This window comes from Harpegnathos saltator, unplaced genomic scaffold (genome assembly GCF_003227715.2).
Source record: "Harpegnathos saltator strain DR-91 unplaced genomic scaffold, Hsal_v8.6 scaffold93, whole genome shotgun sequence".
In the NCBI taxonomy this organism is placed as follows: Eukaryota; Metazoa; Arthropoda; class Insecta; order Hymenoptera; family Formicidae; genus Harpegnathos; species Harpegnathos saltator.
In genome coordinates, this window is record NW_020230721.1 from 807,501 (window position 1) to 824,648 (window position 17,148).

Sequence of the window (17,148 nt, forward strand, 5' to 3'; positions counted from 1 at the left end):
TAACTGTATAATTTGAAAAAAAAAGAAGAAAAAGAAATCGTGGAAAGAAATACAACACGGGAAACGTGGGTACAATTTCTAAATTCGCCATAACATCTAGCCCTGCTGATAGAATACATATCGATATCATGGAATTTTTCAGAAAAAGAAGCGAGGAACTCGACTTGTTATTATCGTAAGGCTATAATTAATTTGTACAAGATCAACTTATTGTAATAAAGAAACCAATCTTGCCTACAATAAGTTATACCAAGTAAGTTATACTTCCTTATTAACATATAGCGATCTTATCGTTATACGTGACGAATGTGGATTCGTCGGTATTTTTATTTAGTGCGAAATCTTGGAATATCTAATGTTTTTGTAATATATAAAACAATGGCGGGAAGAAGAGATATCGCCAGGAAAATATATGAAGGAAAAACTCGTTCTTCTCTCTCCTCCACGGAATATCCGCCGTAATATAATAGTGCCGACGTTCTCAAGCATCGGTACGATTCTATCCCTTCCTCATCGTATCAATATTGTATTAAAAAATATTAATATTTTTGCAAAGCCAATGTAAGTAGCTCGTTCATTGGTATCAATAGCATGCGCGGATCCTCAATCAGACCAGCTCCAACCATGGCACCGTTGAATAACTGCGATAATAAATAATTCGTGTTACTGATGTAACATTATTGTACAACAAGCGCCATTCGGGAACGTACGGCTTGAAAACGCGCTCCGATGTCGCAAACACGCGATGTACCTGTTGTATCAAGCGATCAGCTAATTCGGCATCAGTAGTCGTTAGTTTGCACAACTTTTTGATGAGCGGATGATTGGGATTTATTTCAAAGCGCGGCTGAAGAATCGAATAACGCATCTCCTCTTCCATTTGATGGCTCTGCGTGCGAATGAAATGCCTCGCGCTCGCCATGTCTTGTACAGTTATAACGCATGGGTGTGACTCCAAGCGGTTCGTCATCCGAACGTCGTACGCTCTCTTGTCGAGGACTTTTTTCATATGGTTTACGAGAGCATCCAACTCATCTTTATTCACAAGACCTGTTGGGAGGATAAGATGCGAATAGAGACATCATCAAGTACCCGAATAATTACACGCGACATTCGTTTATGTAAGACCTAAATTTTCTGGCTTGTTCGCCTCTGCATCATCGCGCATTTCTTTCTCCACGGATGTCAGGAAGTTTGATTTGTACTGTCTCAAGTGCATCAACACCAATTCATCGTACGGCTCGTAACAAAAGAGAACCTCGACATTTCGTTTTTTCAGAGACTCATAATAGGGCGATTGTTCGGCCAAAGCTCGACTGTAAGACGAAGACGCGAGTTTACCGGTCAGCCTCAGTCACGCAAACATTCATTTGTACCTCTTATTTTTTTTTCTTTTACCTAGGAGCTGACAAGTAATATATATCCTTCTGGTTTTGCGCCAAACGACTGCAATATTGCGGCAGACTGATGAGCTCACCCGGTGCGGCGGCGGAAGACTCAAAGCGCAAAAGTTTACCTATATCTTCCTGCAACGAAACACGAGATTGACTCGCGATTGATGATGACGGATCACAGATATCCATGTAGAATGCAACGAATCGTTACCTTTTCGGACTGACTGTTACTCGTGACAATGCCCTCTTTCAGGAACAAGCCATAAGTCTTGTAAAACTCATTGTACTCTTCGGGCTGCTTCGTGGATCGCTCGTGCAGAAATTTCAGTATCCGCGCTGTCAATACGTCTCGTAGTTTTCTACAAGAGTCACGCGTATATATTTATCTTACCTTGACTCGTCATTCTAATAACAAGTGACAAGAACGTCATTGAGTATCGGTTCTTACCCAATCAATGCACTATTTTGCAGTAGTTCACGACTCAAATTCAACGGTATGTCTTCCGAATCGACTACTCCTTTCACGAAGCGCAACCATTTCGGTAATATATTCTCCGTTTTACTCTTAATCAGGATCTTTCGGCTGTAGAGCGACACCCCACTGGCGTTGATGTCTCTCGCTAAATCGAACAGTCCCGGCTTTTCCTCCGGAAAGTATAACAGAGCCTTGATGCTCAATGGTACATCCGTTGAGTAATGCAGTATAAAGCGTGGTGTATCGATGCAATTTCCTACAAATCGATAAAATTCGGCATGCTGCAACGGCGTGATATCTTTCGGATCGGACATCCACAGTGGCTACAAGAGAGGATATTTTGTGTCAGAGAATAGGAACATGGCAGTTGAGGTAACTGTAATGTTCTTTTTTTTTTTCTTTTAGAGTGATACCTGAATCGTGTTGGCTCTCTTCCCATTAACGAAAATGGGACTACCGACGAAATTGCTGTATTTGTTGATGACACCTGTGAGAGAACGAGAATCAAGCTTTACAGATTGCGAAGCAAAGATGTAAACGTCGATGCGCATATAAGATGTTTGGATTTGTTGAGTTTGGGCGCAGGAAAAGTTTATAGAAGCGATGGAGATGAAAAAATTCTCTGCTGTGCGTTTTCAATAGACTGCGGTAATAATCGAGATTCCATATATCTATCTGTTAATATACTTACGATTGATTGTATCTTCATCGCTGAATTCACGGCAGTCTGGTTTCAGATGTATAATAATTTTCGTGCCTGGTTGCACACCAGTAGCATTCGAAATGTCAAATGTGCCTGCTCTACAAATGGGTGGATATATTGTGTGCTCGTGATACAACATCAAACAACATATTCTCTCATTACTTACCCATCGGAAATCCAACAAAGACCTTCGGCATCTTTCGCAAATGACTTAGTGAATACTTCGACTTTGTCAGCAACCATGAAAGCACTGTAAAATCCTACACCAAACTGACCAATAATTTTGGAGGTGTCGTCTGAATTTTGATCTTGCTTCAATTTTTCTAGAAATGCCTGCAGAATAGCTGACTGTTTTAATTCAATTCTTTGATAAATTTAGATTTGATATTTTGTAAAATATAAAAATTTTGAGAATTACAAAAAATTCTTTTTTCTTTTAATATACAAGCACATTGATATTTGCCTTAGAGCCAGATCGAGCTATAGTTCCCAAGTTGGATACCAATTCTTCCCTAGTCATTCCCACACCGGTGTCTTGAATGGTAAGAGTACGGTTCTGTTTGTCAGTACCTATATGTATCTCTAAGCTTCTGTCACCAGCAGTTTGCACAGCTTCATTGTCACTTAATCGCAGATATCGTAACTTTTCCAAAGCATCACTAGCATTTGAGATGAGCTCTCTCATAAATACCTAAATAATAACCAAATCAATAAAGTATATCCATATATACACAGTATATTATGGGAAAAAATGATATCACACCTCCTTGTCTGAATATAAAGATTTAGCCACAATTTGCAGTAACATTTGTGTCTCTGATTGAAACTCATGTTTAGCAGTTGTTCCTGTGATTAAAAATATTTATAGAGTTATATTTAATAGGAGAGTGAAATATGTGGATGCGATTGCATTAAACAACTTACCTGTCGCTTTTTCTATATCTTTTATAATATTGTGATGTTCTGTAGTTTGAACTTTTGGTTGCGAGGACCAATACCTCACATGATTATAAGTAGCAATTACTAAATGAAAAGAAAATTGAAATGTATACTTTGATATGTATCGAGAAAGTAGAGCTAGCAATTGTTTAAATATATAAAATTATTATAGAAAGAGATATATATAAAATTAAATATACATAATTTCAAGATATGATTATCAAGAGAAAGAGAGAGGAAGGGAATATGACAGACACATGAAGCAAAATAAACAATATACCAACCTGGTAATCGTAAATATTGCGTTTGGAATAATTTTTTCTGAAAAATATTATTCCACGAATATGATAGATGTTTTCCTAACATAATGGCATGTTTAAATCTACAGGTAGCAGACATTTTTTCATGTGCGACGTAAGAATCTTTCTTTCTTCTTCAATGTACGGTCGCGGACATAAAGGTTGTCACTTTTTTTTAATGACTTTCGGGACGCATCCATCTCAAGAAAGATGAGAGCTGCTGCTCCGCCTGCAGAGCACGCCTGCGCAGTAACTCACAACGAAATGAGAGAAATGAGATATACGTGGTGCAGCGCGGGGCAGGCGGAGCAGCAGCACTCATTTTTCTCGAGTCGGGATGCGTCCTGAAAGTCATTAAAAAAAAGTGACAACCTTTATGTCCACGACCGTACATCATACGACAAGGGTATCGTGCATTTCAATTGGCTGTCAGACAGAAAAGTTCTAAGATGCCTAGAGAAAAAATTAGACACGCTAGAAATTCAGCCAACCAAAACGTCCGACGATCTAGTTCTACGAAACATCCAATGGCTGCGTTCCAATATTCACTGCCAGCACTGAAAATCTATAATATACGTGACACAAACTATGTATTTTCAGTACTCGCAGTGAATTTTGGGACACAGACTATGGGTACGTTCAGCGGAGAAAACTGCTCAGTGAGCGATTAGCGACTATTGTTAGATCCTCCTTTTGTTAGACTCCTTACTGTTAGATCCTTACATTCAGACCAATAACATTGATGAATTATTCAGCAGTTGCGGAACTGTTGAGTGAACGCACCCTAAATTAACCTGTAACCCCTCGTCTACAATAGAAGTCGTAGAGTCGTAAGTCGTAGAAACTGACCAATCATAGTCCGGTAAGAGAAAAATGATCGACCGCGATTGGTCAATTTGTACGACTTACGACTCTATGGCTGCATTCAGCAGATTCAACAGTTGGACAACATTACTAGATTTTCCACTGAATCTCGCTTCTAATTGGTAAATACTTCTGGGTCTATGAAGAATCTAAAAGAATCTCCAATCACAGACAATAATCACTAAGCGCTCTCTGATCACTTTGTTCTACTGAACGCGGCCTTTGACTTCTATTGTAGACGAAGTATAAAGCCAGCGGCACACGGTGCTTGTTTTCGTGCTGGATTGCTTGCTGGATGAAAATACTGCGTTCTGATTGGTACGTTTCCGAAGATGGTTGGAAATATACCAATCAGAACGCAGTATTTTCATCCAGCAAGCAATCCAGCACAAAAACAAGCTTAACACTTGAGTGCAACGAGTGTAACGTGCGAATCACTGGTCTGTTCTTTGTAGCTGCACTGTTGAACTGGTGCAATAAGTTAAAGTGAGACAAATATAGGTTTTCTCACTCTAGCTTATTGCACTAGTTCAGCAGTGCAGCTACAAAGAACAGACCACACCAAATGATTATACATACGTATGTGTCAAGTCGAAACATTGTTGTACTCACTGATTGATTCTTCGTTCGACGCAAGCACTTTGGTCTCGCTACTGTCCGTAATATCAAAGATGGGCTTTTACAAAGATTCCATAAAATTAATAAAGCCGTTCTACGACTTGTCGATATGGACAAGTACCATGTTATCGAACGCATAACCTAATTCTCATCTGTCCACGCCTTTTCCCCATTGTGTCATCGTCGCGTAGTACTTGTTGACTCATACATTTCGAATTCCGAACGAATGCTTCATTCTGTTGCGGTACGAAATCACTAGCCGATGCAACTCCGTATCTATCGTCACAATGATCGCGTCTCTCTTCCTCTTCTTATCCTCCTACGGTGTTTATTTCGCATGTGGTCTAAAGTATGAAGGTTGTTTCCGCAGCTCTACGTCGGATCCTGAATTACCCTCCCCGGTCTTGGCATATCCGACTGCACCTGCTATGTGTGTCCAGAAATGTCGCTCTTTGTATTATATGTAAGTAATCAGTATCCAATAGTACACAAACATGGGACACTTTCGATTTATTTCGATACTTTCGTTCGATAGATTCGCAGGATTGATGAATGGGCAACAATGCTACTGCATCAGTAGATTCGGCAAAAATGGACTTTCAAACAGTTGCGATACTCCTTGCGTTAATGACCCTGATAATTACTGCGGCAGTTTCGAAGCTATGAGTGTCTATTCTACCGGTCAGCAAGGTACTTTTTCCTCATGAATCTTTACATCACAAATAAACGCAACTTTTTCAACGACGAATAAAAATGATTCAAATAATTAACTGATAAAAAGGTTACCGATTGTTAGGGTCAGAGCACAGACTTCTGCATAACGCATAATACATAACACATAAGAGAATAAACCAATTAGTTTTCTTCATTTCCTTCCTCAGGACAGAAATGAAGAATTCTGATTGGTTGATTCTCTTATATATGTTATATATTATATGTTATGCAAAAGTCTGTGCTCTGGCCCTTACTCTTTAACATTCTTACCGAGCTAATATATATATGTGTGTGAGTGTGTGTGTGATATGTGTTGAAACTGTGCTACGCACTATGATTACACTATTTCTTTCTCTGATGAAAACTGACTCGTCTTGATCCTTGTTACCTACGCTACTCTTGTATTATTATATTCTTGTATTATTGTTTGTACATGCAAGCGTATATACAATATATGTATATGAAAAGCAGAAAGAGAGAGAGAGGGAGGATACACACTCCCACACATATGTACACATATGTACGTACACATGTGTACACATGCGTATTTTCTAGGACCAAGTCCACCGAGGAGGATAGGCGTGACTCGTGAAGGTATAGACGCACTTTTTGTAACGTGGGAACCGCCTGATATACCTAATGGCAAAGTTGACTCTTATACTCTTCGTGCTGTTGCCGTACAAACACACGCGACTAATGTCTTGCCACCTGTCGAGAGTCAGGTTCAAGGAGGAACATCCAATGGCACGACTCTGAGAGGTCTTCAACCTGGCACCAAGTACAACATATCGGTTATCGCCAACAATACGCACGGACTCAGCGACGCAGCGTACACTGTGGTGTGGACCGCGATAGGGCCACCTGACAAACCAGCTGTGCCTGAAATAGTGCGACACGACGATAGTACTATAACTGTCCTGCTCATTCAGGGTCACAGCGAATACGGACCGATCAGCGCATATCAAGTGGTGGTTGTTCTGGCTGGCGTTATACCTCCGGTCGGCGCAGATATCGAGTATCCCAGCTACAACAATGCCTTGCAGCAGGGTTCAAATTATTACGTCACTGCGCAGTTCGATCCGTCAGATTTCCATAGATACCAGAGATTCACCGTAGGTGACGGCAAACACATCGGAGACTACTACAACGCTCCGTTGAAGAATCACCTCCTCTCCACGCGAGTCGGATTGGTAGTCATCTCGCGAGTGCAAACAGAGATACAGCGTTCTTATTCCGAACTAACGTCCAACGACGCGTCCAACGATCGCGACGCCGCGACCACGAGTCGAATGGATTCGACGGCTCTCGTGCTTTGCATAGCGATCACGCTCCTTAGCATACTGCTCTTTGCCTCGATATTGCTGTATTTTGTGCTACGCCGCCGACACGAGAGATTCCACATGCGAAAGTTGCCGGAGCAACAGGAACTCACGTTACAAGGTCCTGTCTACGAGGTGGATAACATGGGTTACATCCCGGACGAGATACCCGAGAGAGTGAATCACTATCAGGAGCTCAGAAAGAAAGTCTGGAGCATACCGCGAAACGCTCTGACCGTCGATAACTTCATCATACGTAGAGGACGTTTCGGCGCCGTTCACACGGGAACTGTCTTCAAAGACGACGACGATTCTTCTCGCTCGGTGACGGTCCACGTCATAGCCGACGGCGCGTTGAGGGGATCTGAAAAGAGGCACATGTTGCGGGAACTCGATATGTGCATTCGAACGGGCACTATGAAATATATCGCTGCTCTCATTGGAACCTGCGAAACTCCCGACACGCTATATGTCGTGCATGAATTACCGCCGCAGACCCTCAAGAACTGTTTGTTGGGCGCGCGATCTGGGAGTTTCTTCCCGGTGGATCAAATATTGCCCATCTCGGCCTCGATTGCAGCCGCCTTGCGATATCTCGCGAGTCACAAAGTCGTGCACACTCATCTCTGCGCGCGAAGCATCGGTCTGACCAGCGATTGGACACCCAAGCTCATGGGTCACGGTATCTCCAAGTACGGCATGGAAGACATCAAGTATGCCAGATGGACGGCGATCGAGTGCTTCGACAGTCAGAAGAAACACCAGCCGGGCGTGGTCTGGGCGTTCGGAATACTTCTCTGGGAGATGTTCAGTATGGGTGGTACACCGTACTCCAATTTTGCGCTCGACAGCGAAGTGGAGGACGCGCTTACGCGAGGAATTCGGTTGTCGCAATTGTCGGACATCCCGGATCCAATCTACGAAGTTATGTCGTCCTGCTGGCGAAACGATCCTGACGAGCGACCAACATTCGATGAACTCACGCGATTGGTAAGAAAGCTTTGGACTTGCTTCGAGCGTTTGCGACATTACTTGTAAGACACTTTACACGTTGCCCCTTCGAACTAACTTTTGCCGTATACAATTCATATTTCACAAATCTTTCTGCACTTTCAGGATACTCTGAGTATTTGTCCCATCACCGCAATCACGGAACCATACGTGCCGGAATTGGAGCTGAATTAACTTGTTGTTTATCAATGTATCTTTACGTGTATTTTAAATACACATGCGTTTCATCAATCACACGATTTTTCCAAAATTTGTAAATATCGTTCACAGTGTCCGTAAAAAAAGTTCATACATTTTACGGATATAATATGCATTTATCGTTACCAATGTATACATAATTTTAATGGCATATCTGCATTTTAGCCGATAATCTTAAACTTAAATTTCATTAGGATCTAAGCGATACAAGATTACGCTACAAAAGCGTCGATGCTACTTCCGTCCATGTTTTGCAGCAATAAAATTTTAATTGACATTTAACGATAGGCAACGATAGGAAGATTAAGGAAAAGTCATATTACGATTGATACACAACGTGTCACGCGTCAGAAAGTGGACTGCTTTTGTTCTTCGTATTTTCACATCTCGTTTTCTCTTTAAAAAAAAAAGAAAAACACATTTCAGCTTCAGCCGATTATAATTTTAAGGAGAAGAGATGAATCTCTCGTAACAATCTTATGTGTATATATGTGTATCCGTCTTTTTTTTTTTATAGAAAGCTTAGAAAAAATTCCTAAATTTAAATTGCAAATTTATTTGCAAAATATTGTTTCCGAGAGAGAGAGAGAGAGAGAGAGAGTTATGATTTTGATAGTAGCTTTCAGAATTTTCAAGACGTTATCACTCACACTCGATACGAATATTATACTACTGACTACTGAGCGATACTCTCACACGCATTTCAAGTACAAATATATTACATTATTGATATCCGTGTGTAATTATGTGTATATATCTTCTTGGCGTGAACAAGATGAACAGAGAAAATATCGTGAGAGATATCAAAAGTTGAAGAGAATGTGATTGTCTTTCAAGTACTTAACGCGATCCAATGAATCTCTTATTCACGCGATTTGTGTCGCACGAATCATGCTTTAACTTATTTCAATTAAAATGCTGATTTCTTTTTTATCCATCTACTTTATCCGATAATATTCTTTTTTTTTGACAATTTTTTTTTCGCGGGAAAGATGTACGTATATTTTGTATATTACGCAGAGATATATTGTATCATTATATTGTAACATTGCGATATCTGTGTATTGATACAAGAAATACATTTTTATATGCACTTTATTCTATCTTTCATATTTTCCATACCTGACGAATAGTTATCTCTCAAAGTTCGTTGAATTCTTCATTATTCCTCGCGATCATTTGTTTATTTGAATCAAAGAAAGGTGTACATACATATACACACACAGTCTCGCATCTTTAGCGAGTAATCTACACCTTCATAATCCTCCATTTACTAGTTTAATGTGAATTTCGCGAAATAAGAAGCTCTACGCTCTTGTCATTTCTTATTATAATCTTACAATATGCTTACTGTATAAAGAATAAGAAAGGACGATATCACTGTGAATTGACCGTGAATTTTCTCGTTCGCTTTCATCTCCGACAAGAACGCTATTGTACAGAAACAAACGTTAAACGCTTACGTTGTATGCGGTGACGAAACTTTACTGGAATGGGAGTGTGTCGGCTTGGGGCCGACCGTAAGAGTTCTGCTCGATGCAGGGCACAGTACCTGTTTGTATGCTTCTCTGTACAGTTTGTTAGTACCAGCATAAATAAATGGATTTATCACCGCGGACGCCCAAGCGAGCACAGACGCCACGATATGAAGCACCGGAATTCGCATTTTGTCGTCGATCACGTTCATCAGCATCAGCGGCATGAAGCAAATCAGAAAACACAGAAAGATGGTGAGCATTAGTTTGGTTACTCTAGAGTCCTCCCTACGTTGGAAGCCACCCCGTCGCTCCTTCGGCGCGTGTGCCTCGAGATTCTTCCGACTTCTTCGCACGCGCCAATATATACAGAGGTACGAAACACTTATCACCACGCACGGTAACAAGAAGCCCAGAACGAATAAGAACTTTTTCGGGCTAGAACCGTTTTTCTTCAGGATGGTGCAGGAAAAGCTGGCCGAGTCCAGTCCTAGAGTACCCCAGATACCCAACAATGGTGGCAGCAAGAGCGAGAAGCTTAGCATCCATATCGCTATTAACATCCACATTATACCGCGGTTGGTATATAAACGAGCGTAGATGTCCGAACGTGAGATCAATATATATCTGAAAAGTGATCGGGATTTCCAATCATGAGCGAATGATGATCACATGCGTGCACAAGGCGAATATAATTGAAAACTGAATATATTGTTTCAAGCATACTTAGAAACAATATTCAAATTCGTGTTGAAAGAATCTTTTTACCTTGTGTTCTCTTAGAAATGTATCATGTAAAATCATCTATACTCTTTTTTCCCACAGGTAGAAGTGAGAGAGAGAGAGAGAGAGAGAGAGAGAGAGAGAAATAAATTATATTTTTAAACATAACACGAAATATACGCACACTCCTCTTCCCCCCCCATTCCACTCCTCATGAAAAGAAAATTGATTTTTAAGGAAATTTACCTATTGATAGTAATGGCCACCATGCTGAGTAGGGATACGGCGACATTCCCATAAAAAAATAAAGGAAATATTTGACACAGGGTCTTGCCTAGAACCCATGCCTCGTTCAAGTATCTGCTGGCGGTTAAAGGCAAATTGATCGCCGAAAATATCAAGTCGGAGATGCTAAGATTTATGACGAATGCCGTGGTGGCGTGTCGCCTTAATCTCGTGTATCTTAATAATGCTATTACCGTTATTAAATTGCCTGGAATTTAGATACATGTTTCAAAACATGCTAAAAGTTTAAGATCTCGCAACGGTGAGAGAAACAGAGAATAAAAAGTCGTTACCTAGCACTCCAACTATGCTGAATATGACAGCGCAAACGGCAGTGGCGATCGTTACAGGTCGTGCATACGGCTTAAAGTATCCGTCATCCGAAGCGACCTCGAGGATAGTGTCGTTCCCCATCTTTTAGCGAGTGCAAAACAAGCGAATCCTCATCCTACGCGCGAAATCAGCGCCTCGCTGATATAGCTCGAATATGCTGTTAGAAATGAAAGAAGAAGATTAGAATCACAGCGTGTACGGATATATTACGATCGATTGATTGATTTCATTTCAACCAACGAATGACGAATTAACGAACGAATGATGTATAGATGTCGGTTCTGCCTCGATGAGGAAAACTCTTGCTCTGAACAAAATTAAGAATTAACGAGTGCTCTGCTGCTCAGGGTTTTAATTTCGTATTTTTAGTCCGAATTCGCGTAATGCGGAAGCGAAGAATGGTGAAATGATCGTGATGGAAAGCCAGTAATTATAAAATTTCGCCTATTTCGGCGATATTATTTGGTGAGAATAATTTCTCTTTCTGTTCCTCCTTGTTTCCTCCGATTCAATTCTCCATTTTTGCGGAACAATCGCGCTGAGTGGTCCAACGAAATTTACATCGTGCGAATTGGATCACATCGCTGCGGTTCTCTTCTTCTCATACGTTCGCGCATACAATCTCTCTCTCTCTCTCTCTCTCTTTCTCTCTCTCTCCCCCCCTCCCCCTCTCGTTACTTCTCCTTAATTCATTAGCCTCTATTTGTCCCGCTGACTCTCTCAATTTTCTCGCGATGACGCTCGCGAGAAACGCGTTCGGAGCTATCCAGAAGGAGAGAAGCAACAACGTACCCCTCAAGATATATAATTCAGTGTTTCCTTATCGGACAAGACGCATCAATTCATTCGCGTGTCTCGTCTCGTCGCTCGCATCCCCATTTGAAGCACGCCGAGTTAGTCGTGTCGATAAATTTTTTCGACCTTCCCGGAATATTGATCTCTGTCAGCCGACCGAGCGCGAACTTCGACCTCTCTTGGGATGAAAGAGAGCTCAGCAGAATTATCTCTCGAGTCGTGTCGTACGTTACTGTTGATATTACTGTTACTTGTTATTACCGCGAAAGTAACTTTTCGTTTGGATATCAGAATGTGTTTTGTATTTTGTCACATTCAATTGAGTTATCCTGCGAGTAATTTACGCCAATTAACTTTGCAAATTAACTTCCCTCTTCCTCGAAACCGATCCTCGACTCGTCCAACACACACGTCACGCCAATTTATATAGCTTTCTCTTCGGATTTCAATTCCGTTTTTTCTTTTTCTTCTTTTCTTTCTGGTAATTGAACATGCGACGACAAAGCGTTACGCGCGCGAAAATATTCATATATTTTTTCTCCTCTTCTCCTCTATCACGATCTTCTATCGCATTAATAAACGTTACTTTCTTTGTTTCCTTCTTTCTTTACACGCAATGAGTTATCTATAATATTACACAGTTTGTCTCACAGTTTGTGAGCGGCGACCGTTATTACTGCCAACTTATCGCCGTTTCTCCCATGATTTCCTCAATGAAACATCAATGGATGATAATGAAGCCGCTGATCTTGCTGATGTGTTGATCGCGGTTCGCGTCTCTCCTTCCACTTGATCCTTCCGATCCGCTTATTAATGAAGATCGCAAGTGCTCTCTCTCTCTCTCTCTGCCACAATCGGCCACGGGCGGTTCGTGTACGGCTCCTATTGTCCCAGCAGACGCTCGTCCGCGAACTGACGAACTCCACTGACGCGCGTGTACGCCCTTTGGTACGAGTGTACCATCCATGTCTCCTTATCTAGCTCACTCGATTTCGTTCCCCTACTTCTTCCTACTGTTCCTCGTCTTCTTATACTTGTTCCGCTTGCCGCCGTTCTTCGCGCTTAGCCGTTGCCCGTTGATTCCATCCACGCCAATACGGCCATGTGGCATGGAAAAATTATCGTGTTTTTCAGTGAATTTCTTTCACACTGATGTGCCCAACGAGCTGCTTTAATAACGCGCTGTATCTTGAATGTGAACCTCAGTGCGCTCAGTTGCTTGCTCAAAAATAGTTGCTGCGGACGGAATAAGTCCATCAAGTTCCAGCGACTTTGCATATACTTTCTCTATATGACCATCGTCCATGCAACCGTGCAACCGTACTAAACTATCCTAATTATATCTGTCACATTTAATTTTGTTTCAATTTTACTTACCGTGCTTGCTTACTGTGCGTAATCGATCAAGTGCGCCATTCTTGGCTAACTTGTGCCAAGAATAATTGGGCTCGAGAAATATCTTACCCTTTGTTAAGTATTTATATTTTGTATAATCTTTTCTTTGCTGCTTTATTTGTGCGTCTGCAACGCAGAGCAGTTGTTCTTTTAGAAATAGCAGACTGCTGCGTGTCTCTCGAAGCTTCATGTAGCTTCGTGAAGTTGTCGTCGTGCAACGATCATCACCGTACACCTCACCTCTCCCGATCGTCCGATAGCACATGGCTATTGAGAACACGTTGTCACGTTGAGATACGCACGCACTCAATCTCGTTTTTATCAATTCAGTTAAAGTCGGTGTGGTCGCGCGCGTTCTGCTCCTCCTTCTGGAGCGCATACACTCCATTACGAGTACATGAGCAGCAGATACGTATATTATTGTTTACACGCAAGAAGATGCCGAGATGTCGAGACCTTTACTTGGACGAATGTTTATTTTCAAATTACCTTCACGACTAATGACGGACGAATAATCGTTATTACACGAGGATAAATGTCGAACTGGAGCGCTCGGAGAACGATTATAACGAGCTCTCTTTCCGACTCGGAATTCTGTACGATCGGCAACCGCGAATGTGACTTACCTCCGCTGGGCAGGCTAGCAGCAGCTGTCAACGATTACAAAGGGTCTTCCGAACAATCGGAAGGAGTGGTCCTTGACAAATACAACTCTCACCCTACCGCCTTTTTTCATCCCCTCCGCAAACGACGACGGTGCCGTGCTCCGTGCCGGCTGTGCTCAGGTTACTCTGAATCAAAGGTAACTGTTGGACTCTGTGCCTCTGCACAGCAACAGGGGTAAATGTCGCGCGAGGAGACGCGATACTCCGAACGCCGCCGCACGAGCCCAGTAAAATAATAGCGAGCAGATTTTTCTCTACGCATTTTCTAAGACATTTGAAAAGATTACTCACATGTGTGAAAATTCAACTTGACTTGTGCCGATCTGATCGAAATGCGTGTGTGTGTGTGTGTGTGTACACAACCGTTACATGTTATTTTTTTTAAAGGAATATTTTTCTTTCAAGTCGAGCGGATTTCATTTTATTCTTTGCAAATTCTGTGTGACGAGCGATAACCGCTGAGATAATATACAAGTTCTCAAGATTGCACGTGTGTGATAGATAAGTTACGTGGTTAGCCACATTAGTCACAAAAATGACGTGGAAGAAAATGTACGCGATTCAAATTAGCTGTATTGTTTCCTTGTTTCCAGCTACTAGACAATTTCTCGTCTAGTCCCGGAATCCCGGGAAAAGAGTCGAGGAAATTTTTACACAATAAACTCCAGCTTCTAACCAACGCTCGTCGAATCGTTCGACGGGTTGAGGATGCTCGCGAAGTTGAGAATAAAGATGTTTCCTCACGACAGGCACGACAGGCACGCCAACTATCGTAAAGTAAATATAATACTTTCCAAAGTTAAAAGGTCCGCGTAATCATTGTGTACATAATAAGTCGGCCGTCGCCGACGTCGGTTGTCTCATCTTGAGATGACATGCCGTGCCTCCACTTTCGATTGGAGTTACGCACCGTTAAAAACTTGAATTCAGAGATTACGAGATACGTTTTAAGAGTACGAGTAAGAGTAGGCTATTACGCGACGACTTCAATCAACTAATTTAGACCTAACTTTAGAACCAACATTTAGAACTTCAACTAACCGCAAGATGTAAAGCGGTTATCTCGGATAACTGTATTATTTATTCCGTTCGTATGTGCTCGCGTATCTCACAAGAGTCACCGTGATAATATCGCGTTCTCTGACTCTGGTTCTCCGAGTGCCGAGGCGGTCGGAATATTTCGTTAAAAATAACAGTTCTTCTTTATCAGATATTTCTTCCCGCGCACTTCCCGCACAGATATATCAGAATCGGTGTTCGTTATAATCGTATAAATTGTCAAGCTCTTGTTCGCGTTCTATTTTTCTCACCTCCATGGAGAACCACTGATTCGCGTACTGAATGAACCCATTGTGCGCGGCTTGCTGAGCGCGGCATGTGCTATTTGAATTCAACAGTGCGCTATTCACGAAATATTCGTGCGTGCGCGCGTGTACGAGACTCTAAAAGACCGAAAGGGAGAGGGCGACTTTAAGGAACGGAACGGAGAGATGAGAGAGACAAATACGACAAACATTCTCGGTGCGTTAGGAGCACTAGGAAAACCGCTGACTGCAGACCCGAACGAAGCTTGGCTTCTTACATCGGACTTCATTACATCGTCGGACGTCACGGCGTCATTTGATGAGGGAAAATATAATCGCGCGCACGTGGCTTCGACGTAACCAGACTCTATAATAATAAACGATGAAATCTGTTTCGGGCCTCTGAGGACGCGTTGGGAAAGTTTAAGAAAATACAGCGTCGTTACATTATGCGCCGATACATATGTATCGTAAGGCAACAGTTACTTGACAAATGTACACACGATGAATTCGACAATATAACAAATAATATTCTATTACATATTTAATGAGAGGCACGCAAGAGCGCAAGAGAAAATGTTTTATTTAATCATGCATACGTATAAGGATATCCGGCATTTCCGGCACTCTCCGCTCCGCCAGTGATACCGCAGCAAAACGCGGGACGTGATATGCATGTCCCTGTATAGATAAGCAATTACTTCAAATTGCGCATTTTTAATGGCAATAAATATACATTTATTGAAAATGTCATGTTAAGTTGAAAAGTCATGCAGGCTGTCTAATTGCTGCCTCTTCCTTCTTAGCAACTCTCATTTATTTCTTTAATATTACATATTATTGTGTACATATTACACATATGTAATATAATATCAAATATCATTGATTTCTTTTTGGCTTTATTATAGCATCGTTCCGTTTATTTAAGCAAAACTCTCAACGACATCCGATGACATGAATGAATGAAAATCGATTGTGTGCAATCATTCACGTAAACGATGAATCTCCTGTCTTGTGTCAAGTCAAGTCGTATTGCAATTGCATCGATATTGTCAGCCTTTCTCGGCACTCGGCAAAAGTCTCATTTACGCAGAATTCTCGCCGCATTCTTATTTAAAAAAAAAGGAAGGAAAGAAATTACGATTCTGAAAGGAGAAATGAGAGAGAGAGATTCGTAGGAAGAATAGCGAGATGGGTCGCGTACAAGGTATACAACGATCTTGTACGCAGATAATATGTTAGATATTTACAAATACGCAAACTGCATGTAGCATTGCAGTGATCGAGAGAAGGTCACTTTAAATTTTGTTCGTACACAAATTAGACATATGCATATGGTATCTCAGCGATATTATCGAACATTCGAAATTTCGATATAGAGAATCTGTTGCGAAATATCTATATATTAACATCTTAAGCCTGTATTATTTAGTTATGTTAAAGTTATTTACACATTACGCGTGAGACCTATCTTTACTGTATCATCTAGCGTTAATACTTTGCTACGCTGTTTCTCGTGTACTACCTTTAAGTACCGGGTGTCGTAAAAAAATGGCATAAAATTTTAGCGGGCAGAGCTAATGCATATTCTTATTATAAAAATGAAAAGAAATGTGTATGTTATGATATAAAAAAAAAG

At 41.3% G+C, this 17,148-nt stretch overlaps 3 protein-coding genes across 10 annotated transcripts in view; 1 reads left to right on the forward strand and 2 right to left on the reverse strand.

The window, feature by feature from the left end:
- Positions 1-3,970, reverse strand: part of Trap1 (TNF receptor associated protein 1) — a 4,018-nt gene extending 48 nt beyond the window's left edge. Inside the window, exons 1-13 of the mRNA XM_011137141.3 lie at positions 3,796-3,970; positions 3,497-3,595; positions 3,336-3,418; positions 3,036-3,263; positions 2,739-2,905; positions 2,561-2,670; positions 2,283-2,356; positions 1,843-2,192; positions 1,606-1,753; positions 1,399-1,526; positions 1,129-1,316; positions 752-1,050; positions 1-641 (exon numbers count right to left, since the gene is read on the reverse strand). The exon at positions 1-641 is cut by the window's left edge and continues 48 nt beyond it. Coding sequence (XP_011135443.1) covers positions 540-641; positions 752-1,050; positions 1,129-1,316; positions 1,399-1,526; positions 1,606-1,753; positions 1,843-2,192; positions 2,283-2,356; positions 2,561-2,670; positions 2,739-2,905; positions 3,036-3,263; positions 3,336-3,418; positions 3,497-3,595; positions 3,796-3,910 — 2,091 coding nt within the window. The 5' untranslated portion in view covers positions 3,911-3,970 and the 3' untranslated portion in view covers positions 1-539. The remainder of the gene's footprint in view (positions 642-751; positions 1,051-1,128; positions 1,317-1,398; positions 1,527-1,605; positions 1,754-1,842; positions 2,193-2,282; positions 2,357-2,560; positions 2,671-2,738; positions 2,906-3,035; positions 3,264-3,335; positions 3,419-3,496; positions 3,596-3,795) is intronic.
- Positions 3,971-5,224: 1,254 nt separating this feature from the next.
- LOC105180835 (tyrosine-protein kinase Wsck) lies at positions 5,225-9,632 on the forward strand. Of its 2 annotated transcripts, XM_011137140.2 has the most exons (5): positions 5,225-5,253; positions 5,663-5,755; positions 5,828-5,982; positions 6,562-8,315; positions 8,442-9,632. In XM_011137140.2, the coding sequence occupies exons 1-5, from the start codon at positions 5,240-5,242 to the stop codon at positions 8,508-8,510; spliced, it is 2,085 nt and encodes a 694-aa protein (XP_011135442.1). In that variant the 5' UTR covers positions 5,225-5,239; the 3' UTR covers positions 8,511-9,632. The 2 variants fall into 2 exon arrangements, with proteins under 2 accessions (XP_011135442.1, XP_011135441.1); XM_011137139.3 differs by lacking the exon at positions 5,225-5,253 and having other exon boundaries at positions 5,260-5,755.
- Positions 9,037-17,145, reverse strand: Tre1 (Trapped in endoderm 1). 7 transcript variants are annotated; one of them, XM_011137128.3, is made up of 5 exons: positions 14,497-17,145; positions 14,167-14,331; positions 11,311-11,507; positions 10,979-11,225; positions 9,037-10,636 (listed from the first exon to the last, which is right to left on the reverse strand). In XM_011137128.3, the coding sequence occupies exons 3-5, from the start codon at positions 11,429-11,431 to the stop codon at positions 9,994-9,996; spliced, it is 1,011 nt and encodes a 336-aa protein (XP_011135430.1). In that variant the 5' UTR covers positions 11,432-11,507; positions 14,167-14,331; positions 14,497-17,145; the 3' UTR covers positions 9,037-9,993. The 7 variants fall into 7 exon arrangements, with proteins under 7 accessions (XP_011135430.1, XP_019695928.1, XP_011135433.1 ...); XM_019840369.2 differs by lacking the exon at positions 14,497-17,145 and having other exon boundaries at positions 14,167-14,453; XM_011137131.3 differs by lacking the exons at positions 14,167-14,331; positions 14,497-17,145 and adding an exon at positions 14,030-14,155.
- Positions 17,146-17,148: the final 3 nt, after the last annotated feature.

What these genes read in the sequence shown, in the direction of transcription:
- LOC105180835 (XM_011137139.3), top strand. Translation starts at nt 5,580, where the DNA reads ATGATCGCGTCTCTCTTCCTCTTCTTATCCTCCTACGGTGTTTATTTC. An exon ending in CTATTCTACCGGTCAGCAAG is followed by an intron (nt 5,983 to 6,561) that starts GTACTTTTTCCT and finishes CGTATTTTCTAG; the next exon opens with GACCAAGTCCACCGAGGAGG. An exon ending in TCGATGAACTCACGCGATTG is followed by an intron (nt 8,316 to 8,441) that starts GTAAGAAAGCTT and finishes CTGCACTTTCAG; the next exon opens with GATACTCTGAGTATTTGTCC.
- Tre1 (XM_011137128.3), bottom strand. Translation starts at nt 11,431, where the DNA reads ATGGGGAACGACACTATCCTCGAGGTCGCTTCGGATGACGGATACTTT. An exon ending in CAGCATAGTTGGAGTGCTAG is followed by an intron (nt 11,226 to 11,310) that starts GTAACGACTTTT and finishes TCTAAATTCCAG; the next exon opens with GCAATTTAATAACGGTAATA. An exon ending in GTGGCCATTACTATCAATAG is followed by an intron (nt 10,637 to 10,978) that starts GTAAATTTCCTT and finishes ATCACTTTTCAG; the next exon opens with ATATATATTGATCTCACGTT.